A 26009-nucleotide genomic window follows, 5' to 3' on the forward strand; every position below is an offset into this window, starting at 1 on the left:
GTGAGCATTTAAGGAACTACTCGTAGAAAATGATCTATCACAGACATCACAATGATACGGCTTCTCACCTGTATGAATACGTTTGTGAGCATTTAAGATCCCACCTCTAGAAAATGATTTGCCACAGACATCACAGTGAAATAGTGTCTCTCCTGTATGGATACGTTTGTGAGTATTTAAATGACTGCTTAAGGAATAGGATTTACCACAGATATCACAGAGAAATGGTTTTTCTTCTGTATGAACACGCTTATGTTTAATCAAGTCACTGCTTGTAGAGCAAGATTTACCACAGATATCACAGTGATATGGCTTTTCCCCTGTGTGAACCCGTATGTGCTTGCTTAAGTCAACATTTTGAGAGAATGATTTGCCACAGAAATCACAGCAATATGGTTTTTCTCCAGTATGAATATATACGTGTCTTGTTAGTTTGCTTGGAACTGAGAATGATTTACCACAAGTTTCACAGTGGTATGGTTTCCTTCCTGTATGAATAAGTCTGTGAGTGCTCAAGGCACCACTCGTAGTAAATGATTTACCACAAATGTCACAATGATATGGTTTCTCTCCTGTATGAACACGTTTGTGAGAATTCAAGTTACCACTTTTAGAAAAAAATTTATCACAGATATCACATTGGTGTAGCTTCTGTTCTGAGCGAATACATTTGTGAGTATTCAATGTATGGCTTTTAGAAAATGTTTTACCACAAACATCACAGTGAAATGTTGTCTCTTGTGTATGGATACGTTCGTGCCTAAATAGCTGACTTTTGCAAGAGAATGATTTACCACAGATATCACATTGGTGTAGCTTCTGTTCCGAGCGAATACATTTATGAGTATTCAATGTATGGCTTTTAGAAAATGTTTTACCACAAACATCACAGTGAAATGCTGTCTCTTGTGTATGGATACGTTCGTGCCTAAGTAGCTGACTTTTGCAAGAGAATGATTTACCACAGATATCACAGTGGTGTTGTTTCTCGCCTGTATGAACACATTTGTGAATATCTAAGTGACCACTTTCAGAAAACGATTTACTAGAAACATCACAGGAGTATGGTGTGTCTTTTATCTCTTCCAACATCTCATCGGGAAAACCAGGGCTTTCAAACTCTGTTTTAATTTGAACTGGTTTCTCACAGAGTTCATTTTCCATAATTATTCTCCTCTGACAACTTCGTCTTTGATATTTCTGAAAGAATAGGGAAACGGTATAAGATAGAAGGGATACTTAAAAATTGGTTTGGGCATGACTGTGTGGTTAGGGAGCTTGCTTCCTAGCTACATGGTTTCGGGTTCAGTCCCACTGCGTGGCACTTTGGGTAGGTGTCTTCTGCTATAGCCCCGACCTGACCAAAACTTTGTGATTGAATTCGGCAGGCGGAAGTTACTGCCGTGTGTGTACATGTGCGTGTAGGTGCTTGTGCCTCTCCGAAAGAGAGAGAGGGATGGACGTACAAATATATGGGAAACTACCACCTGTGTCATCTTTTGTGAAAGGTAGGAGAGTCCAGTTTGCTGGACATTGCTGTAGAGCTGAAAACGAAGCAATTTCTACTCTTCTCCTCTGGAAGCCATCTACTCGCGATACTGGAGGATGCACACTCTCCTACCCTGATGTAATCTCCAGGGATACAGGCATCCAGCAACAGGACCTCCGTAATGCTATGATGGACCGTGAAGTCTGGCGTAGCATGGTAAATTCCATTGTCTCGACCACGGTCGAACAATGATGATGATTAATGATGGAAAATTTACCACGTTTTTATGTTACTCTTTTACTTGTTTCAGTCAGTTGACTGCGGCCATGCTGGAGCACCGCGACCCCGGGACTTATTCTTTGTAAGCCCAGTACTTATTCTATCGGTCTCTTTTGCCGAACCGCTAAGTAAGGGGGACATAAACACACCAGCATCGGTTGTCAAGCAATGCTAGGGGGACAAACACAGACAACCAAACATACACGCACACACACATATATATATACATATATACGACGGGCTTCTTTCAGTTTCCGTCTACCAAATCCACTCACAAGGCTTTGGTCGGCCCGAGGCTATAGTAGAAGACACTTGCCCAAGGTGCCACGCAGTGGGACTGGACCAGGAACCATGTGGTTGGTAAGCAAGCTACTTACCACACAGCCGAAACTTTAAATGTAAAATGCTAACATAAAGATTGATGTCGACATTTGAACTTTAGATTTGTTATTAAAATTACGTCAAAGAGTCTCATGCGAACTCTATACTTCACAGCTAACAGTAACCCTATCAGATTATTTATGTTAAGCCATAGAATAGTGGAGACGGAGCCTTCTTTCCAGGGAGGTCCTTCGTTGTCGGTCGATTACTGTTTAACTTCGGGTTATTTCAGAGCAGAACGTCGTTGCAGACATACAAGATCCGTTATTTCCCCTAAATCCTATACCTTATTCCATCTTCACTTGTTTTCTTTAACGTTATTTTTTTCATTAAACAAATATAAGTTACTATATTGTATTTTTTATTCCCTTAATACAGGTGTTTTCAAATCGAAATTTTCTCTTTAACTAAACAATATTTCGTGCTCGTTTCGAAACGAAATTAGCGACGCAATCTGACGATGTAACAATGTTTCGCAGTTAAATGTTTCCATGACTTTCGGAAACATTTTTTCACGCTCAGAGTTGCTGAAGCATGGAATAAACTGCCTGCGTCAGTTGTTGACTGCCATGACACTGCATCCTTTAAGGCCCTCATGCTTTCCGAAATCCGCCGAAACTACACCTGATTATATATACACTTTAGATGAGTTGTAGTGCACCCGAGCACTGTACACAATGTTTTTATTATTATTAATTTAAGAATTAACAATACTTCCATTGTCAAAGAATGTGCACTACGGAAGAGAAATAAACCCCATTTAGGTAAAGACAGGCTTAAGAAGAAAGAAAAAGTATTAATTGAACGAAGTAATAATGTAGGAGTCGTCAAAAATTATCCACCAGACCCAATATCTTCGAATTTACGCCGTAATTCGTCAGATTCACCTAAAGTTATATTAATGAAGATGAAGAGAAAAACACTTAGAAAATACCTCGAATTAATCACAGTGATTACTAAGAAGTCAGTGACGGCAGTCATATATATGTACTATAATATACTGGATAAATATGAGGACTTTTCTGTCAGTAAATTATGATTTCTTTCGAAATAAAAAGACTTGTTTTGGAAAAGTGGTTCCAAGACAGTGGCGGAAATTGACGTCCCGTTGCACATGCGCAGTGTGAAATGTCAGGGGGAAGCTTTCACTTTCTCGTCTTTAGACTGGAGTCACGGAGAAAGTCCTCTCGGTAGCACGCCGGGCGAAATGCGATTGTCTCCCTTTGACCGCGATCCGTAATTGAATCTGCCGGGCGAAATGCGTAGCCGTCTTTCGTCTGCCGTTACGTTCTGAGTTCAAATTCCGCCGAGGTCGACTTTGCCTTTCATCCTTTCGGGGTCGATAAGTTAAGCACCAGTTACGCACTGAGGTCGATGTAATCGACTTAATACCCGTGTCTGTCCTTGTTTAGTCCCTTGTAGGTAATAAAGAAATAAGTATTTCGTCTGCCGTTACGTTCTGAGTTCAAATTCCGCCAAGGTTGACTTTGCCTTTCATCCGTTCGGGGGTCGATTAAATAAGTACAGGTTACGCACTCGGGTCGATATAATCGACTTAATCCGTTTGTCTGTCCTTGTTTGTCCCCTCTGTGTTTCGCCCCTTGTGGGTAGTAAAGAAATAGGTATCTCTAGAAAATGGGTGAGGAAAAGACTTCGTTGTCAACTACAAGGGATTGTCTCCCTTTGACCGCGATCCGTAATTGAATCTGCCGGGCGAAATGCGTAGCCGTCTATCGTCTGCCGTTACGTTCTGAGTTCAAATTCACCTTCGTCTTTCATCCTTTCGGGATCGATAAATTAAGTAGCAGTTACGCACTGGGGTCGATGTAAACGACTTAATACGTATGTCTGTCCTCGTTTGTCCACTGTATGTTTAGCCCCTTGTGGGTAATAAAGAAATACGTATTTCGTGTAATCGCCACGTTCTGAGATCAAATTCCGCCGAGGTCGACTTTGCCTTTCATCCTTTCGGGGGTCGATTAAATAAGTACCAGTTACGCACTGGGATCGATATAATCGACTTTATCCGTTTGTCTGTCTTTGTTTGTCCTCTCCGTGTTTCGCCCCTTGTGGGTAGTAAAGAAATAGGTATAACAGTTTTCCCCGTTCCGTGACGGTAGGTCGCCTCATCTGGGATTCCACTTGCTGTGACACAAGCAGCAACTTGCTATATTCAGCTACAAGTCCAGTCTCCATTGTTCGTCAGGCTAAGAAAAGCAAACTGTCAAAGTATCGGTCGCTCCCTGCCAGGTTCATGGTAAGGCCTGTGGCGGGAGAGATGACCCTCCGAAGTGCGAGCGCCGTGAATCGAAGTGGCTGTTGCAGCGCAATCTCCCTCACCATCCCCGAGGATGCATTTTGTCTGCTAGGACCATAAATCGGTCTGAAATACTGGAATTTGTACGTTCCACTTTCTAATGTAAAGTTACTCCATATATCAAAACATCGTATGATGGATATTATTACACGTGGAATATACACGTGTGTGTGTGTATTTATTCGCGCAGTTGAGTGTATATGTGTGTATATATCTATATATATAAAAGTGAAGTTGTGTGAGTGTCTGTCTCCTACGATTTAGATTCCTAACTACTCCCACATTTTGCGGTGCAGTTTAACCAAATTCGGGTATCTTATAATAGTCGTGATTCATATCGAGCCCGTCTGGGTATTAGCGCGCGTCTACGATGAGTCTACGATTTTAAAAATAATTTACCATAATTTTTTTCCATTTTAACGCATATTTTTTAAATAAAGGGCTCACACCTGCACCTGTGTTGCTTCTCCCCCTTCTTCCCTCCCTCGTGAAGCTGTGGGGAAGGGAGTGTAAGGAAATCAACGTCGTAAAGCGTTGTCAAGGAGACCAGCGTTCTTTTAGAACAACGACTTCATGGCTTGAAGACACCAAAACAGAAATGGCTAAGAAAGCCCGAAAGCAAATTCTACAAAATCGGGAAACACGCCACACGGGGAAGGTTTCCCGTGCAAATAATTTGCACAACCGAATGTTTTAGTTGTTGCACAACTTTTACTTAAAAAATATTATCCAAACACAAACTTTTGAAGGCAATATTGTATGGCGATGGTACTTGTGAAATATGGTAATGGATTTAGTAGCGAAAAGGAGACAGCAGAGGTAATAGTATGGTGGTGGTGGAGGCGGTGGTAGTGGCAGCGGTGGTGCTGGTAGTGGTGATGGTGGTCGTGGTGGTGGTCGTGGTGTTGTTGTTGTTGGTGTTGGTGGTCGTGGTCGTGGTGGTCTTCGTGATGGTGGTGGTGATGGTCATGGGCGTAGTGGTGGTGGTGGTGGTGGTCGTGGTGGTGGTGTGGTGGTGGTGGTGTGGTGGTGGTGGTCGTGGTGGTGGTGTGGTGGTGGTCGTGGTGGTGGTGGTGGTGGTGTTGTTGTTGGTGTTGGTGGTCGTGGTCGTGGTGGTCTTCGTGATGGTGGTGGTGACGGTCATGGGCGTAGTGGTGGTGGTGGTGGTAGTGGTGATGGTGTTGGTCGTGGTGGTGGTGGTGGTGGTAGGTGGCTGAAGCTGTCGTCTGGGTTCTTACAATTTTTTCGTGTGTCGGTGGCGGCGTTGGCGTTCATGCTCGCACCTGCACCTGTGTAGCTCCTCCCCTTCTTCCCTCCCTCGTGAAGCTGTGGGGAAGGCAGGGTAGGGAAATCAACGTCGTAAAGCGTTGTCAAGGTGACCGGCGTTCTTTTAGAACAACGACTTCATGGCTTGAAGTCGCCAAAACAGAAATCGCTAAAAAAGCTGAAACAGATCCACAAAAACGGCAAAAACCGCCACACAGGGCAGGTTTCCTGTGCAAAAATTTGCACAACCGAATGTTTTAGTTGTTGCACAAATCTTTATATATAAAAGTCAAGTTGTGTGTCTGTCTCCTACGATTTAGATTCCTAACTACTCCCACATTTTGCGGTGCAGTTTAACCAAAACCGGGTATCTTATAGTCGTGATTCATATCGAGCCCTTCTGGGTATTAGCGCGCGTCTACGATGAGTCTACGATTTAAAAAAAAAATTACCATCATTTTTTCCATTTTAATGCATTTTTTCGCTATTATATAAGGGAGGTAACTCTCTAAAAATGTCTACGATGAGTCAACGATTAAAAAAAAAATTACCATAATTTTTTTTCCATTTTTAATGCATTTTTTTGCTATAACTCTCTAAAAATGCTTATATAGTTATTTCCCTTACAAACCCGAGCAACGCCGGGCGATACTGCTAGTGTTATATAAACAAAACGCACATACATGTATATGTGTGTGTGTGGCTTATATATATATGTATATATATATATATATATATATATATATATATATATATATATATATCGTCGGTAAATCATAAATCCGGAAAAGAAGCACATTCTAAGTTATAGAGCAGCAGGGTATATAGAATATCGTCGGTCTGTGGGGTTACGCAGGGTTTCACGTCCATAAAGCGGTAAGCTTTACAGTATTTCTTCAGACCCTAAACTCGTTGGTCTATGATATCTGTAGAAAATGGGGGGGGGGGAGACTTCGTTATGTCAACTACAAGGGATTGTCTCCCTTTGACCGCGATCCATAATTGAATCTGCCGGGCGAAATGCGTGACCGTATTTCGTCTGCTGTTACGTTCTGAGTTCAAATTCCGCCGTGGTCGACTTTGCCTTTCATCCTTTCGGGGTCGATTAAATAAGTACCAGTTACGCACTGGGATCGATATAATCGACTTAATCCGTTTGTCTGTCCTTGTCTGTCCTCTCTGTGTTTAGCCCCTTGTAGGCAATAAAGAAATATATATCTCTTGAAAATGGGGGAGGAAAAGACTTCGTTATTTCAACTACGAGGGATTGTTTCCCTTTGACCGCGATCCGTAATTGAACCTGTTGGTTTGTAGGTCCGAGGATGTTAGAAGGAATTTCCTGAAGTGCAAGCAGGGTTCATAAGCTTCTGTCCAGGAGTTAAGGATGTTCCATGGGTCGAGGGAGTCTTTTAATATCCTCGTCTGTTCGGCTATGCACAGCTTACAACGTTTGATCCCATTGATGTAGTGGCCTGGATTTTCTGGAATCTTCCGTATTACGTGTAGAGTTTCTTCATTTTCAATTGCCAAAAATGGATGGCTAATGACGTAGCGTATCTCCTCTCTGGGATCTTGAATGAGGATCTATGGTTGGAAAAATACTGCAAGAGGCCTTAGGATATTTTTGTTGATGCTGATGTTGTTGCTGAAGCTAATGTTGGTATTGGTGCGGATGCTGTCAATCCTGGGGTAGGGGACATCATCGGTGGCAGTGCTGTTGTCTTCTTCCAATCAAGACTCACGCCATTAGCCACAAAGAATAATCTCTAATTCGAGCCTACTCTAAGCTACGAAGAATGCGTGCGGCAACTTGAAGATTCACCCACCGCACGCGATAGACTGGCGGTTGCACGGACGCGAAAGCTACGTTGTTATCCTCATTCCGTAAATCGTAAAGGATAGCTTTTAACGGGTGGAGAACTGAACCATCCTGGGGTACAGAGGATTTGCAATCTAGACTAGGGTCTGAAAGTTTACCACACCATATTGGGTTACACCATGGTTCCTCTGCTTTGTGGCAGAAGTAGGAAGAAAGAGTGAGAGAAAGTTGTGGTGAAAGAGTACAGCAGGGTTCAACCCCCGCCGCCGGAGCCTCGTGGAGCTTAGGTGTTCTTGCTCAATAAACACTCACATTGTGCCCAGTCTGGGAATCGAAACTGCGTTCTTACGACCACGAGTCCTGTTGTTGGCACTATGGTGTTATCGGTGCTATTGCAGTAGCTGATGTTGTCACTGTTATCGTTGTTATCATTGGCAATGGTGCTGCTGCTATTTCTGTACAGGTTGTTATCGATACTGCCATTCCTGCTAGTGTAGTTGTCATTGAAAAAAGCCATGGCTGTCGCTCCTACCACCTCAGCTTCATAGATGACTCCCTTGGTTTCACAATGACCTCCCACTGGGCTTCTGTTGTGGTGCCTGAACGAGCATCCCACCTCCGTTCATGGCCTTGAATGTTCTTAATATTAGGGGCGCAGCTACAAGAAACCCTTCGGTTGTGTCTGTTGAATATGTATCCCTACCTACATAAACATGTAGATGTGTTATTAAAATTACGTCAACGAGTCTCATGCGAACTCTATACTTCACTGATAACAGATGTTTTCAGTTTGAATGGCAGTTTTTAAACATAATTTCTAGGTAACTAAGAAATTTTAAACTTTGTATACTGGTAGAATGTGTTTATAAAACATCTTTTTCTCTTGGCTTTATTGAGAAAATTCTATAGTTTGTAAGATATTTGTTGTTTTTCTTCTTCAATTTCAACGAATCAATGACGTCCATTGAGGTAAAAACATTCTGTGCCGTATGAATATGTCCATATCTGCTACCCTAAGGAATATCCTAACTACACACATTTCTATGTTGACGGAGAAGGAGCGGGGCAAACAAAATTATATTTCTGCCGTTCTTCCTTCTGTGGGTGTTAGGGCCTAGCATATAGCTAGCAGCTAGTGCCTCATTATAGTAGGGGACTGTAGCATCAAAAATCACTTGGCTAGAAGAAAGGTTCGTGACTCTCATGTACGTGTCCCCTTCCCCCAGAATTTCTTTCTTTATAGCTTTTGTAAAAATATGGATTTTTCAATGAAATTTTCTACTAGTTCACTTTAGTGTAAATTATGATTATATTGGAATTAGATGTGGGGGGAAAAAAGTGGGCATGCACACATGCATAGTAACACATATCACTAATATTGATACAAAATGAAACTTGAAATGTTGAAGACAGTTGTGATGTATGTCAGTATGTATCAAGCCGGCGAGCTGGCAGAAACGTTAGCACACCGGGCGAAATGCTTAGCTGTATTTCGTCTGCCGTTACGTTCTGAGTTCAAATCCCGCCGAGGTCGACTTTGCCTTTCATCCTTTCGGGGTCGATAAATTAAGTACCAGTTAACGTGGGGTCAATGTAATGGACTGAATCCGTTTGTCCTCTCCGTGTTTAGCCCCTTGTGGGCAATAAAGAAATATATATTTATTAAGGCGGCGAGCTGGCAGAAACGTTAGCACCCCAGGCGAAATGCTTAGCTGTATTTCGTCTGCCGTTACGTTCTGAGTTCAAATTCCGCCGAGGTCGACTTTGCTTTTCATCCTTCTGGGGTCGATAAATTAAGTACCAGTTATGCACTGGGGTCGATGTAATGGACTGAATCCGTTTGTCTGTCCTTGTTTGTCCTCTCTGTGTTTAGCCCCTTGTGGGTAGTAAAGAAATAAATATGTATCAATGCACACCCATGTAGTCTTTTATTTTTTCCTCATGCATTTTGCAATACGATTTTAATCTACACCATTTGAAAAGTATTCTGTGTGGTAAGAAGTTTGCTTCCCAACCACATGGCTCCAGGTTCAATGTGTGGCACCTTGAGTAAGTGTCTTCTACCATAGCTTTAGGCCAACTGAAGCCATGTGAGTGGACTTGGTAGACAGAAGCCCATTGTACATATATATATATATATCTGTGTTTGTTGTCTTTGAGATGATGCTCTGACTTTGTGGTGTGATCTGCAGCAAGCTAATGGCTTGATAGAGTGTACACATTACACATATAAATTGCATATTTCAGTTGCAGTTCACTCATGGCACTAACCTGATAACTTACAGAAAGAGTAACAAAAATTATCTAATATCTCTAAGGATCTTCCTGTGCACACAAATAGACTTTAAAAAGAAAATCCTAAAAAACAGGATTTTCAGAGTGAAATTTTTTTTCATTCTTATTTTCTTTGTATTTATAATCAGATACACAAGACACAAAATGCACATATGAATGTCTATAAAGGAAGAAACACCTACCTACCTGCCCCCCCCCCCCTTCTCTGTTACCAATATTCTTCCTCTCAGAAATACTGCTTTTAATATACTATCACTTGTAGAGCTCTTGTATAAACAATCTATTGGCTATCTGCAGAATAATAGTGCTATAATATTTGTTTTCTTTTGGCACTAACATTATAACCATCATTGTATTAGTATAATATTTCTTAAGGAATATTATTTAAACTCAGAGAAAAAAATCAAGAAACAATACTTTCATATGAAAATAAAATAACAAAACAATAATATAATATTTGAAGTTTATTTATTTGTGGAGGATACGTAGCTTGGAGGTTATGGTGTTGCTGTGTGTTCTGGAGCAAAGCTTCATCTGACATTGTTCTGCGATAACTTTCATACATGATGTGTAACACATCGTGCTACTGTTCAGTCAATCTCAATTTGGCAGACGGAGTCAGCTAATATACAGCACATACATTTGATCATCATCATCATCATCATCGTTTAACGTCCGTTTTCCACGCTAGCATGGGTTGGACGGTTCGACCGGGGTCTGAGAAGCCAGGGGCTGCACCAGGCTCAAGTCTGATCTGGCAGAGTTTCTACAGCTGGATGCCCTTCCTAACGCCAACCACTCCGCGAGTGTAGTGGGTGCTCCTTACGTGCCACCTGCACAGGTGCCAGGGGAGTCTGGCATCGGCCATGATCAGTTGGTGCCTTTAACGTGCCACCGGCACGGAAGCCAGCCAAGGCGGCGCTGGCATTGGCCACGTTTGGATGGTGCTTTTTATGTGCCACCGGCACTGGAGCCAGTCGAGGCAGCGCTGGCATCAGTATAAACAAATTATTTGTGCAGTTTCTGCAGCAAAAAAACTTTTTGGGAATACGAGAGACTACCATCCACACATCCATCCATTTACTTGTAAATGAATCTACTTTAGTTGTAGTCATATATCAAATATATTGTTAGAATACCCTTATCATATTGTTATAGCATGTTTTTTTGTGTCTACAGATACCACAGTGATATGGCTTCTCTTTCATTTTAATATATTTGTGTCTTGTTTAGCCATCACCAACAGAAATTAATTTACTACAAATATGAAGCTGATACTGCTTCTCTTCTGTTTAAATAAATGTGAGTTGTTTTAACCCTTTAGTGTTCACATTATTCTGCCAAAATTAATCCTTTTTTATCCACATTGTCTTGAACTAATCATGCATTATCTTGTAGCTATGAGATTTTGATGAGGTAACTGTTAATTTTTAAAACGATATTGTAGGGCTGGTGTGAGAGACCAGATCTGGCCAGTTTGAACATAAAACAGGTAGAATACTTTTTGTCGGATATGGCCGGTTTAAATGCTAACGGGTTAAGCCACCCATTTCCATAAAAAAAATAGCCAAACATGTCTGTGATATGGTTACTCCTCAGTATGAAGACATTTGTGTTTAGTTACTTCAAAATTCCTAGAGAATGATTTACCAAATATCACAAACGTACAGCTTTTGTTCTGTTCTGTGAATGTATTTGAGATTAGATAAGATACTTATTTGAGAGCATGATTTCTCACAGTTGGCAAACTGATATAGCTTATTAGTATATATAATATATAATAATAATGAAATTATTGTATACAGTGCTCAGGTGCACCACAACTTGTCAGAAAGTGCATATAGAGTATATGCAGTAATGTATAAATGTCTGGAAAGCGAACAATGTATGAGTCAGATACATGCTTGCATGTGTATGGAGGGGAGAAAATCAGGTGCAATGTTGGTGAATCTCAAAAAGCATAGAAGTTTTGAAGGATGCAGTGCTCCGACAACTAACAACTGATGCTGGCAGTTTGTTCCATGCTTCAGCAACTCTCAGCGTGAAAAAATGTTTCCGAAAGTCATGGGAGCTGTGCTGTTTTCTGACTTTGTAAATATATCCACGGGTGTGTATGTTTGTGTAGAGCTAAGTTAACATTTTGAGAGAAAGGTTTTCCACAGATAACACAAGGATATGGCTTCTCACCAGTATGGGTGTGTTTGTATATAATTGAAGCTCAACCAGGAGAGAATGATTTAATGTGAACATCATGGGCATGTGGTCCCTCTCCTGTATGAATATATTGATGTTTAGTTAAATATCAATTGGTACAGAATGATTTCTCACAGATGTGGCGTCCAACCTGTATACTCTTTTACTCGTTTCAGGCATGTGACTGTGGCCACGCTGGAGCACCGCCTTTAGTCGATCAAATCGCCCCCAGGATTTATTCTTTGTAAGCCTAATACTTATTTTATCGGTCTCTTTTTTGCCGAACCGCTAAGTTTACAGGGACGTAAACACACCAGCATTGGTTGTCAAGCGATGTTGGGGACACAAACACAGACACACAAACACGCACATACATATATATATACGACAGGCTTCTTTCAGTTTCCGTCTACCAAATCCACTTACAAGGCTTTGGTTGGCCCGAGGCTATAGTAGAAGACACTTACCCAAGGTGCCACGCAGTGGAACTGAACCCGGAACCAACCATGTGGTTGGTTAGCAAGCTACTTACCACACAGCCACTCCTGCGCCTATTGTCTATTTTTTTTTTAATATACATACATATATATACACATATATTATATGAGCAACCCTCTTCGGGAATCGGGCCGCATGAGCCGTGATTCATCGTCAAATAGGCAAAAATACTAAAAAAAAGTAGAAGACACTTACCCAAGGTGCCACGCAGTGGGACTGAACCCGGAATCATGTGGTTCGTAAGCAAGCTACTTACCACACAGCCAATCCTACACCTGTATGTGTGCGATTGTGTAGAGCTAAGTTAACATTTTGTGAGAAAGGTTTCCCACAGACATGAAAATGGTGTGGTTTCTCAGCTGAATGAATATGTCTATGCTAACTTAAGGAACCACTTTCAGAAACTGATTCACCACAGATATCACACTGATATGGCCTCCCACTTGCCTGAGATTGCTTATGCCTAGTTCAGGTACAACCTCCCGAAAATGACTAAAAGCAGGTGATATAGTGAAATGGTTTTAATTGTATATGAATACTAGCAGTATCGCCCGGCGTTGCTCGGGTTTGTAAGGGAAATAACTATAAAGCATTTTTAGAGAGTTATAGCCAAAAAATGCATTAAAAATGGAAAAAAAATTATGGTAATTTTAAAAAAAGAATCGTTGACTCATCGTAGACATTTTTAGAGAGTTACTTCCCTTATATATGCCAAAAATGCATTAAAAATGGGAAAAATTGATGGTAAATTATTTTTAAAATCGTAGACTCATCGTAGACATGCGCTAATACCCAGAAGGGCTCGATATGAATCACGACTATAAGATACCCAGTTTTGGTTAAACTGCACCGCAAAATGTGGGAGTAGTTAGGAATCTAAATCGGAGTAGACAGACACACAACCTTACTTTTATATATAAAGATTTAACACACCACTACTAGAATAGGATATTCAACAGATACACTCACGGAGTGGTTGGCGTTAGGAAGGGCATCCAGCTGTAGAAACATTGCCAGATTAGACTGGAGCCTGGTGCAGCCTTCTGGCTTCCCAGAACCCCGGTCGAACCGTCCAACCCATACTAGCATGGAGAACGGACGTTAAACGACGATGATGATGATGATGATGATCACAGTGAAATGGTTATTCTGCTGTGTGAACATGCTTATGTTCAGCGTGACAAGGCCGGCCCTTTGAAATACAGGTACAACAGAAACAGGAAGTAAGAGTGAGAGAAAGTTGTGGTGAAAGAGTACAGCAGGGATCACCACCATCCCTGCCGGAGCCTCATAGAATGAGATTTACCAGAAATATGACACTGAAATGGCTTTTCTCCCATTATGAATCTGTATGTCCTTGTTTAAACAAACATTTTCACAGAATGGTTTGCCGGAGTGGCTGTGTGGTAAGTAGCTTGCTAACCAACCACATGGTTCCGGGTTCAGTCCCACTGCATGGCATCTTGGGCAAGTGTCTTCTGCTATAGCCCCGGGCCAACCAATGCCTTGTGAGTGGATTTGGTAGACGGAAACTGAAAGAAGCCCGTCGTATCATCATCATCATCATCGTTTAACGTCCGTTCTCCATGCTAGCATGGGTTGGACGGTTCAACTGGGGTCTGGGAAGCCAGAAGGCTGCACCAGGCTCCAGTCTTATCTGGCAATGTTTCTACAGCTGGATGCCCTTCCTAGCGCCAACCACTCTGTGAGTGTAGTGGGTGCTTTTTACGTGCCACCTGCACAGGTGCCAGGCGAGGTTGGCAACGGCCACGGTCGGATTGGTATATTTTATGTGCCACCAGCACACGTATATATATATATATATATATATATATATATATATATGTATATGTATGTATGTATGTGTGTGTGTTTGCCCCCCTAGCATTGCTTGACAACCGATGCTGGTGTGACTACGTCCCCGTCACTTAGCGGTTCGGCAAAAGAGACCGATAGAATAAGTACTAGGCTTACAAAGAATAAGTCCCGGGGTCGATTTGCTCGATTAAAGGCGGTGCTCCAGCATGGCCGCAGTCAAATGACTGAAACAAGTAAAAGAGTAAAGAGAGCCACAAGTATTAAATGACTATGATTTTTCTCTTGTATGAATATATTTGTGTGTCCTTAGTTTATATGGAACTGAGAATGATTTACCATAAATCTCACAGTGATATGGTTTCTCTCCAGTATGAATACGCTTATGACTATTTAAGTTGCTACCTTTAGAAAACGATCTACCACAGATATCACGATATGGTTTCTCTCCTGTATGAATGGAGGCACTCTGTCGGTTACGACGATGAGGGTTCCGTTTGATCCGATCAACGGAACAGCCTGCTCGTGAAATTAACGTGTAAGTGGCTGAGCACTCCACAGACACGTGTACCCTTAACGTAGTTCTCGGGGATATTCAGCGTGACAAGGCCGGCCCTTTGAAATACAGGTACAACAGAAACAGGAAGTAAGAGTGAGAGAAAGTTGTGGTGAAAGAGTACAGCAGGGATCACCACCATCCCTGCCGGAGCCTCGTGGAGCTTTTAGGTGTTTTCGCTCAATAAACACTCACAATGCCCGGTCTGGGAATCGAAACCGCGATCCTACGACCGCGAGTCCGCTGCCCTAACCACTGGGCCATTGCGCCTCCCCTGTATGAATATGTGTGTGTCTATTTAAGTTACTACTTTCAGAGAATGATTTACCACATATGTCACAGTGATATGGTTTCTCTCCTGTATGAATACGTTTGTGAGAATTTAAGATGCAATTTTCAGAGAATGACCTACCACAGATATCACAGTGATATGGTTTTTCTCCTGTATGTACACGTTTGTGACTATTTAAATTACAACTCTTCGAAAATGATTTACCGCAGATATCACAGTGATATGGTTTTTCTCCTGTATGTGTACGTTTGTGACTATTTAAATTACAACTCTGAGAAAATGACTCACCACAGATATCACAATGATATGGCTTCTCTCCTGTATGAATACGTCTGTGCCTGTTTAAGGTACTACTTATAGAAAATGATTTACCACAGATATTACACTGATATGGCTTCTCTCCTATATGAACATATTTGTGTTTGGTTAAGGTACTATTTTCAGAGAACGATTGACCACAGATATCACAATGATATGGTCTCTCACCAGTGTGAACGCGTTTGTGAGTATTTAATTTACTACTTGTGGGAAAGGATTTACCACAGATATCACACTGATGTGGCTTTTCTCCTGTATGGATACGCATATGTGTAAGTAATGCACTATTTCTTGAGAAACATTTACCACAGATATCACAGTGATATGGTGTCTCTCCTGTATGAACACGCTTATGCTTAGTTAAATCACTACCTTTAGAGAAAGATTTACCACAGATATCACACTGATATGGCTTTTTCTCCTTATGGATACGCATATGTGTAAGTAATGCACTATTTCTTGAGAACATTTACCACAGATATCACAGTGATATGGTGTCTCTCCTGTATGAACACGCTTATGCTTAGTTAAATCACTACCTTTAGAGAAAGATTTACCACAGATATCACACTGATGTGGCTTTTCTCCTGTATGGATACGCATATGTGTAAGTAATGCACTATTTCTTGAGAAACATTTACCACAGATATCACAGTGATATGGTGTCTCTCCTGTATGAACACGCTTATGCTTAGTTAAATCACTACCTTTAGAGAAAGATTTACCACAGATATCACACTGATATGGCTTTTCTCCTGTATGGATACGCATATGTGTAAGTAATGCACTATTTCTTGAGAAACATTTACCACAGATATCACAGTGATATGGTGTCTCTCCTGTATGAACACGCTTATGCTTAGTTAAATCACTACCTTTAGAGAAAGATTTACCACAGATATCACACTGATATGGCTTTTCTCCTGTATGGATACGCATATGTGTAAGTAATGCACTATTTCTTGAGAAACATTTACCACAGATATCACAGTGATATGGTGTCTCTCCTGTATGAATACGTTTGTGTAAATTTAAGGTGCCACTTTTAGAGAATGATTTACTACAAATGTCACAATGATATAGTTTTCCTCCCGCGTGAATATGTTTGTGCTCAATTAAGCAACGTCTTTCTGAGAATGACTTTTTACACACGTTACAGAAATATGACGTTTTTTCTGTCTCTTTTCGCATCTCATCAGGAATATTAATACTCTCAGACTCTGTTTTGATTTGAATTGGATTCTTAGAGTATTCATTTTCCATAATTACTCCCCTCTTGTTCTTGTATTTTCTTTAGTTATTTCTGCTGCTATATTTCCATGGAACGCGATCCTTGCTGATGATTGAAGATACTGCAAAAATCTTTCGTAATAATGTCCAACTTTAATTAGAACATAACATACTCTTGAATGTATTTCAGGCAGTGAAGTAGTAAAACCTTACTAATGATATCACCAATTTTCTCAGATTTCAAAGAAACGGGATTATATCCATTCCATGTAGCAACTTCCTTTTCTTTTTAGATTATGATAAATATCGATGAAACATCTGATGTATGAGATACCTGTATGCCAATGGCATCTGATATTTCTGAAATAATAGAGAAACGGTGTAAGATATACAGGATTTTAAAAGTAGTTTCAGCGATGAAAAATTTACTAAATCAAATCAAACCAAATCAAAATAGATGAACATCAATGGAATTTGTATCCTTGTGGTACCAGTGCTGGTGGCACATAAGAAAACCATCCGAACGTGATCGTAGCCAGTACCGCATCGACTGGCCTCCGTGCTGAGGGCACGTAACAAACACCATCCGAGCGTGGCCGTTCGCCAGCCTCGTCTGGCACCTGTGTCGGTGGCACATAAAAACACCATCCGAGCATGGCCGTCTGCCAGCCTCGTCTGGCACCTGTTTTGGTGGCACATAAAAACACCATCCGAGCGTGGCCGTCTGCCAGCCTCGTCTGGCACCTGTGTCGGTGGCACATAAAATCACCCACTACACTCTCGGAGTGGTTGGCGTTAGGAAGGGCATCCAGCTGTAGAAACACTGCCAGATCTGACTGGCCTGGTGCAGCCTTCGAGCTTGCCAGACCCCAGTTGAACCGTCCAACCCATGCTAGCATGGAAAGCGGACGTTAAACGATGATGATGATGATGATGATGATGATTGATAAACTGTAAATGTAAACATTTCCGTCGATATTTGAACTTTAAATTTGTTAAAATTATAACTCATATGAGGTTTACACATCATAGACGACAGCAACACGACCAGATTATTTATCTTAAATTACAGAGTGGTGGACATGGGGCTTTCTGACCAGGAAGGTCTTCCATCGTTGGTCAATTACTCTTTAAACCCAGGTCAATTCAGACAGAGCAGAACAAGTCCAGCATCTTTTCGGTTTGAACGGCAGTTTTTTCTAGCGGTGTCATATGAAATTGTCACCCATAATTATGACCCTAGTATCGATCTATTGCATTTCAATCCGTTTTAGGGTTAGGGGTGAGGGGAAGGGTATCTTTTTTTCTTCACAAATGTAAATAAACCCAATCTGTTTCTTAAACGAGGGACATATTCATACGGCACAGAATGTTTTTTTTTTTACCTCAATGGACGTCAGTGATTGGTTGAAATTGCAGAAAAAAAAACAACAAATACCTTACAAACTATAGAATTTTCTCAATAAAGCCAAGAGAAAAATTTGTTTTATAAACACATTCTACCAGTATACGAAGTTTAAAATTTTTTAGTTACCTAGAAATCATTTTAAAAACTGCCGTTCAAACCTAGAAGATCCCGAGTCCATGCAAGTTACTCTTACTCTTTTTTTACTCTTTTACTTGTTTCAGTCATTTGACTGCGGCCATGCTGGAGCACCGCCTATAATCTTTTTTTTTTATAAGCCCAGTACTTATTCTATCGGTCTCTTTTACCGAACCGCTAGGTAACGGGGACATAAACACACCAGCATCGGTTGTCAAGCAATGCTAGGGGGACAAATACAGACACACACACGCATATATATATACGACGGGCTTCTTTCAGTCTCCGTCTACCAAATCCACTCACAAGGCATTGGTCGGCTCGGGGCTATAGCAGAAGACACTTGCCCAAGATGCCACGCAGTGGGACTGAACCCGGAACCATGTGGTTGGTTAGCAAGCTACTTACCACACAGCCAGTACTGTATTTTTTTTTGTATTATCCTTATACACGTGCTTTTAAAATGAAAATATCTTCTCCCCGTAGTAAACGATATTTCGTTTCCCTTCCAAAACAAAATCAGGAACACAATTTTACGATGCAACAATATTTAAGAGTTAATAATGTTTCCATTATAAAACAAGTAGCAGTATCGCCCGGCGTTGCTCGGGTTTGTAAGGGAAATAACTATAAAGCATTTTAGAGAGTTATAGCCAAAAAATAGCAAAAAATGCATTAAAAATGGAAAAAATATGATGGTAAATTTTTTTTTAAATCGTTGACTCATCGTAGACATTTTTAGAGAGTTACTTCCCTTATATTAAAAAAAATATGCATTAAAATGGAAAAAATGATGGTAAATTTTTTTTTTAATCGTAGACTCATCGTAGATGCGCGCTAATAACCAGAAGGGCTCGATATGAATCACGACTATAAGATACCAGGTTTTGGTTAAACTGCATTGCAAAATGTGGGAGTAGTTAGGAATCTAAATCGGAGTAGACAGACACACAACCTTTCTTTTATATATAAAGATATGTAGTAGAGGAAGAAAAAAATCTCGATTCAAATATAATTACAGGCAATTAATTCAATACCGACCTATGGGAAAAACATTAATTGTAAGATACAATAACAATAATAATCAGAAATTATGAACTTCCAATTTTTCTGATCATTGTAAATTCACGAACGTAGTGAACAATGATTCGATTTCATTTCACAATGTCAAGTAAAACCCATCGTGGTTTTATACATTCCTCATCTTTGAAATTAAGCCTTAATTCGTCATATTCACCAAAAGTTATATTAATGAAAGCAATAAGAAAAAAACCCCTATTGAATCAAGAGAAGAACATTAAGCAAAATACCTCGTGTTATTAAGAAGTCAGTAATGTTAGTCTTGTGTTATTATATGCACTCATTAAAGTCAGAAGCCCCCATCAGGGATTAATTTATCAATATTTAGCATCGAATCAGGCGACAGAATCGTTTGTAAGACCGGGCAAAATATTTGGCGGCATTTCGTGTCCTTACGTTCGGATTTTCAAATTCCAGCGAGGTTGACTGTACCTTTCCTTCAGTGGGCTCGATAAAAAATATGTACTAATTGAGTGCTGGGATCGATGTGATCGACTGAACCCCTCCACCGAAATTGCTGGTGTTCTGTCAAACTTAGAAATCGATATTTCGTATCGGGAATAAACATCCGGTTACACATGCGCTGCTTGAAATATCAGTTGGAGAGATAGACATGTGGGAATCTGTTGACAGTGGAGGCGCAATGGCCCAGTGGTTAGGGCAGCGGACTCGCGGTTTCGATTCCCAGACCGGGCGTTGTGAGTGTATATTGAACGAAAAACACCTAAAATTCCACGAGGCTCCGGCAGGGGATGGTGGTGATCCCTGCTGTACTCTTTCACCACAACTTTCTCTCACTCTTACTTCCTGTTTCTGTTGTACCTGTATTTCAAAGGGCCGGCCTTGTCACTCTCTGTGTCACGCTGAAAATCCCCGAGAACTACGTTAAGGGTACACGTGTCTGTGGAGTGCTCAGCCACTTACACGTTAATTTCACGAGCAGGCTGTTCCGTTGATCGGATCAACCGGAACCCTCATCGTCGTAATCGACGGAGTGCTTCCATCCATCTGTTGACAGATCGGCTGCAATTAAGTTTGGCTTTATTTGTGTTGAAAAAACTGCTTGTTGTTAAATATTTGGTCCAGATGGAGGATATGGGATCTTTTCAATTCTGAAGCCAGGACCACAGATCTTTCTACTTAACTAAATAATCTGAAACTTCGTATGCTGATAGAGTCTAGCAAAACAAGACACAGGTTGGAACTAGTTTATTTGAGAAAAATCTATTTTATGACTTTAATCGTAGATTAAAACTGCGAATTTTAACCAATCAGATTGTTTGTTTTCATGTGTAAAACTTGACTGCATTCTATTAGTGTGACGTAGAAAGCGCTTTTGTGACGTACTAACGTTCGTTTGAAAACTGTAAACAAACACAGAACGTAACGGCAGACGAAATACGGCTACGCATTTCGCCCGGCGTGCTAACGTTTCTGCCAGCTCTTTGTTTTTTTAATATTAAATTTCTTGCCTTTTGCACAAATAAATACAATAAGTGAAATGAAACGCATTAGCTTAGAAACGAAATCTTGTTAGAAGCCTCGTCACTGAGATGCTACTTCTTAATAGCAAACGAAAGCAAGTACTAACAGAATGGAAACATTTTCAATTTAATACATGTGGCTTATTAACTAGTTTTAAATATTGTTATTAGAAGGTGGCTGACTATAGGATCCTGGAAACATGAGTACGTTAAATAATTAGAAGGAGATTTCACGGAGACATGCGGTCTGTTTACATTTAAGATGTTTAATACGTCACCAAATTGGTGGTCGAGACGGAGTAAATAAAATAAAGCCGAATGACGGAATATCATTGGTTAAAATTCTAATTATTAAACAACGTTAAACTTAGAAGTTACAATTCCGTTTTCATTCTGGTTTACAATTAAGTTTACTTTTGACACATTCTACCAGTATACGAAGTTTCAAATTGTTTGGTTCTGTAGGAAAAATTTGAAAAAACTGGCTTCAGAATTGAAAAGATCCAGGATATGTAAACGGAACCCTTGTCCCGCCAATTTTTTTTTTTAACGAAATCTCACGTTTTTGGCTACGGAGATTCAGATTCTGAAAAAAAAAAAAAAAAAAAAACTTTCAAAAATCGCAACTTCAAAATTTCAGTTCCCCTTTCCCCAGGAGAGAATGATTTAATGTAAAAATCATGGGCATGTGGTCCCTCTCCTGTGTGAATATATTGATGTTTAGTTAAGTATCAATTGGTACAGAAAGATTTTCGCTTTTTCTGGAATTTTTTTTTTGGCGAAATACATACAAAAATACAGAGATTGTGATTTTGAAAAAAAAAAAAAAAAAAATTGCATGAATGGGTATCTATCCAGACCTATTTCTTTATTACCCACAAGGGGCTAAACACAGAGGGGACAAACAAGGACAGACATAGGTATTAAATCGATTACATCGATCCCAGTGCGTAACTGGTACTTAATTTATCGACCCCGAAAGGATGAAAGGCAAAGTCGACCTCGGCGGAATTTGAACTCACAACGTAACGCAGACGAAATACCGCTGAGCATTTCGCCCGACGTGCTAACGTTTCTGCCAGCTCGCCGCCATTTGATACTGCACGTTCAGTACGTCAGGGATGTTCCATCTTCTTGCTTCTGTACGTATTGACTCTCAAGCCACTACTGCGGAAGCTGGCGATGCTGAGAGGCATCCCACAAGAATGTCTCCATTTGCAGACCGATGTCACCATCATAGTGTCTAGCCACAGCTATATCAACCTGTCGGCAAGACACTAAAAGAATACAAAGTGGTAACGAGAGCGAAAATTAACCAGGAAAAGTCAATGGGGTTGCAGCTTAGCACCGGGAGAAGCAAGCCCATGCCATCCAACAGTGTCTCCCTCGTGGGATGCTGGACTGATGGATTGCTTAAATTGCTTGGGGTCTGGTTCGGTCCAGACCTCCAAATGGAGAAGAACTGGGACAAGATAACAAGTGGGGTAGTGACTCTCACTCAGCAATGGGCTGAGAGGAAGCTATCCCTAAAAGGTTTGGCGGAAGTGTTCTGATTTGGCAAGGTTTCTCTGGCTGGATGCCTGTTCTGACACCCACCACTCCAAGAGTGTAGCGGAGGCTTTTTATGTGCCACTCGCACGAGTGCCAATGACTTGACACTGGCATTGGCCCCCAACTACGGTCTCACTTGGCTCGACAGGTCTACACAGGCACGGTGTATTACCGAAGGTCTCAATCACCTATCACTGCGTCCATGAGGCCCAATGCTTGAACGGTCTTTTTTTTTTACGTGCCAGTGGCATAAGTGTTAGTAAGTCAGCACTAGCATTGGCCACGACTACGATTTCACTCGGTTCAACAGCCCAGTATATCGCCCAACGATTGAAGAATGCTTTTAATAGACCAATTACACGACACTGGCATCAGCCATGACTATGATCTTACTTGGCTTGATAGCTCTTCTCAAGCATGGCATCTCTCCAAACATCTTGGTCACTTATCATTGGCTCTGTAAGGTCCAACATTCGAAGATCATGCTTCACTACCTCGTCCCATGTCTTCTAGGGTCTACCTCTTCCATAGGTTCCCTCTACTGCCGGAGTGTGACACTTCTTCACATGGTTGTCCTCGTCCATATGCATCACATGACCATACTAGCAGAGTCATCTCTCTTGCACACCACATCTGATGCTTCTTATGTCCATCTTTTCTCTCAGGACACACTTTGTCATGCATACACACTGACATTACACATCCAGTGGAACATACTAGCTTCATCTTTACAAGCCTATGCATGTCCTCTGCAGTTACAGCCCATGTTTCATGGCTGTGTAGCATAGCTGTTTGCATAATACAGTCTGCCTTTCACTGTCCAAATTTGAAACCATAATATATATATACAGACAAAGGAACAACTACTTACCTATGTACCCTCCCTTCTTTACTATCCTGCATTTCCTTCCCCGCCACCCCAGAAATATTGCAACTGTTACTCTTATAGCTCTTGCATAAATCATTTATTGTCTCTCTCTATCCAAATAATCTGTATTGTAATATTGCTGTAATATTTGTTTTCTTTTGGCACAACAACCATCATTATATTTGTATCTCTTACTGATTACTATTGAAAGACTATCAATTTGGAGAGAGAAAAAAAAAAACAAAGTTTCATGTCAAAAACAGAAATGAAATAAAAGAAAAAAAACCAATATTTTTTTTTTTTAGTTTATTTACTTGTAGAGGTTATGGTGAGACCATGGTTTCAATTCCTGGGCTGGGCAGTGTCCTAACATACTCTCCTCTGAGCCATGCAAGCACAGAAAAGTAGACGTTACAATGATGATGGTGAATATATATATATATATGTATGTATGTGTAAGGAATAGGCACAGGAGTAGCTGTCGACTTAAGAAGCTTGCTTCTGAACCAGGTTTCCCTGGTTTTGGTTCCACTGTATAGCACCTTCAGCAAGTCTTTTATAACAGCCCCATCTGACCAAATTCTTGCAAGTTCATTTGGAAGTACATGCAAGAGTAAAAATCATGCCAAAATTAACCTTGCCTGTGCTAATGCCACATGAAAAGCACTCAGTCCACTCTGCAGAGTGGTTGGTGTTACAAAGGGCATCAAGCCACAAAAACCCTGCCAAAACACAGTAGCTTGAGTAGTCTACCTGGCTGGCTCCTGTCAACCGTCCTACCCATGCATGAATGGAAGACAAATGTTAAACGATGATGATCCTTCCTTCCTATCCGCTCAGTCGAAGTCGACTCTCGGTTACTCGTTGGATCAGTGTCCTCCAGTCAGTTCTATCCTGGGCCGCTTCTTTCAGATTGGCTTTGTCCCCCTCCAAAGCCCAACCGTTCTCCTCACCGTGGTGCTGGGGGTGGCAACGGCATATGGTAAGTATGCTGGCTAAATGGCTCTGGCCCGGGGAAAGACCTGGCCACCTACCCCAGTATCCTGGCCAATATACTCTATGGATCAAAAGTGTAAGAATTCTAATATGATGGTACCAAACACTGGGACCCCCGGGCTGCGGGATACCACGATGATGATAAATACATGTAAATGAGTAAGTTAAAATTGAACTTATTTGCATGTGCAATGGCCTCTCTGATGGAGTTGGCTTGCTTGCAGTTCACTGTAAAAGCATGTCCATGTTTCTTAACATGCTTTAACATGTTGCACTATCATTGTAAACTAGTGCTTTTCAACATTTTTGTTGGAGCGGAACCCCAAGGAATCATTCCACTGGCTCGAGGAACCCCTGTGCAATAATTTAATAGTCTTATGCACACATATCTGCACAGGAGAATTAAAAATTACTGCCGATTTTTAGCAGTTTTGTAACTTCTTGCGGAACCCCTGGACTGTACTGGCGGAACCCTGGTTGAAAACCACTGTTGTAAACAAAAGGCTTGTCCATACTGTATTGTTTGTTTTAGTTTCTCCACAACAGATCTGAGTCAGAATAAGTCTTTAAATCAAGAGTCAATAAATATATTTTGCTACATGGTTTGAGAATTTTCTACCATTTTAACGGTGAAATATGTGTGTTTGTCTATATCATAGGGCATGCCTGTAGGCGCGGGCATGGCTGCGTGGTTAGGGAGCTTGCTTCCTAACTACATGGTTTCGGGTTCAGTCCCACTGCATGGCACTTTGGGTAGGTGTCTTCTGCTATAGCCCCGAGTCGACCGAAGCTTTGTGATTGAATTTGGTAGGTGGAAGTTACTGCCGTGTGTGTATAGCTGCTCAGTGCCTCTCCGAAAGAGAGAGAGGGATAGTTATTATTTAAATATCTACTTTTCTGTGCCTGCCTGGGTCAAACATTTCATTGATGCAAAGTTACACATCACTGTGGCTAACTAAGTTCTTCATGGAAGATTTGAAACAAATGGCATTGCTTGTATGGCAGGGACACCTCACTTCCAAACATCACAATATCAAGACAAGGACACACACACACACACAAGGGAGCTGGGTTGAACTACTAGGAGACTTGAAAGAGAATATCCATCACATGAGCAAAACTTTATTCATGGATACACCAGGTAGAGAATGCCAATAACATTGACAGGAATAGTAGCCTCTTCTGGACATGCAATGTATGCATCGTATTTCATCTAGGCAATTGCTCTCTAACAACAGGAAGTGGCAACTAAATACCTGATTCATGAAACATATACATTTGATTCTAAACTCCCAGACTAGTAGAAAATGATGATTATGCCATGCCAGTGTTGAAGATATCACCCATATCATTAGTAGAAGTACAAAACTCATTAACATCACCAGTTGTAGTTATATACTCTTTTACTTGTTTCAGTTATTTGAATGTGGCCATGCTGGAGCACTGCCTTTAGTCGAGCAAATTGACCCCAGGACTTATTCTTTGTAAGCTTAGTACTTATTCTATCGGTCTCTTTTGCCGAACCGCTAAGCTACGGGGACGTAAACACACCTGCATCAGTTGTCAAGTGATGTTGGGGGGACAAACACAGACACAAAAACATATACACACACACACACACATATATATATACGACGGGATTCTTCCAGTTTCCGTCTACCAAATCCACTCACAAGGTTTTGGTCGGCCCGAGGCTATAGTAGAAGACACTTGCCCAAGGTGCCACGCAGTGGGACTGA

General features: G+C 41.0%; 1 protein-coding gene across 1 annotated transcript in view; it reads right to left on the reverse strand.

The window, feature by feature from the left end:
* LOC115222818 (zinc finger protein 271-like) overlaps nucleotides 1–26009 on the reverse strand; it is a 66767-nt gene that overhangs the window by 13070 nt on the left and 27688 nt on the right. Inside the window, exons 7-8 of the mRNA XM_036511775.1 lie at nucleotides 16490–16586; nucleotides 15207–15650 (exon numbers count right to left, since the gene is read on the reverse strand). Of these exons, the coding sequence (XP_036367668.1) occupies nucleotides 15207–15650; nucleotides 16490–16586 (541 nt within the window). The remainder of the gene's footprint in view (nucleotides 1–15206; nucleotides 15651–16489; nucleotides 16587–26009) is intronic.

The sequence above is a fragment of the Octopus sinensis genome, linkage group LG21 (assembly GCF_006345805.1).
Source record: "Octopus sinensis linkage group LG21, ASM634580v1, whole genome shotgun sequence".
Classification (NCBI taxonomy): Eukaryota; Metazoa; Mollusca; class Cephalopoda; order Octopoda; family Octopodidae; genus Octopus; species Octopus sinensis.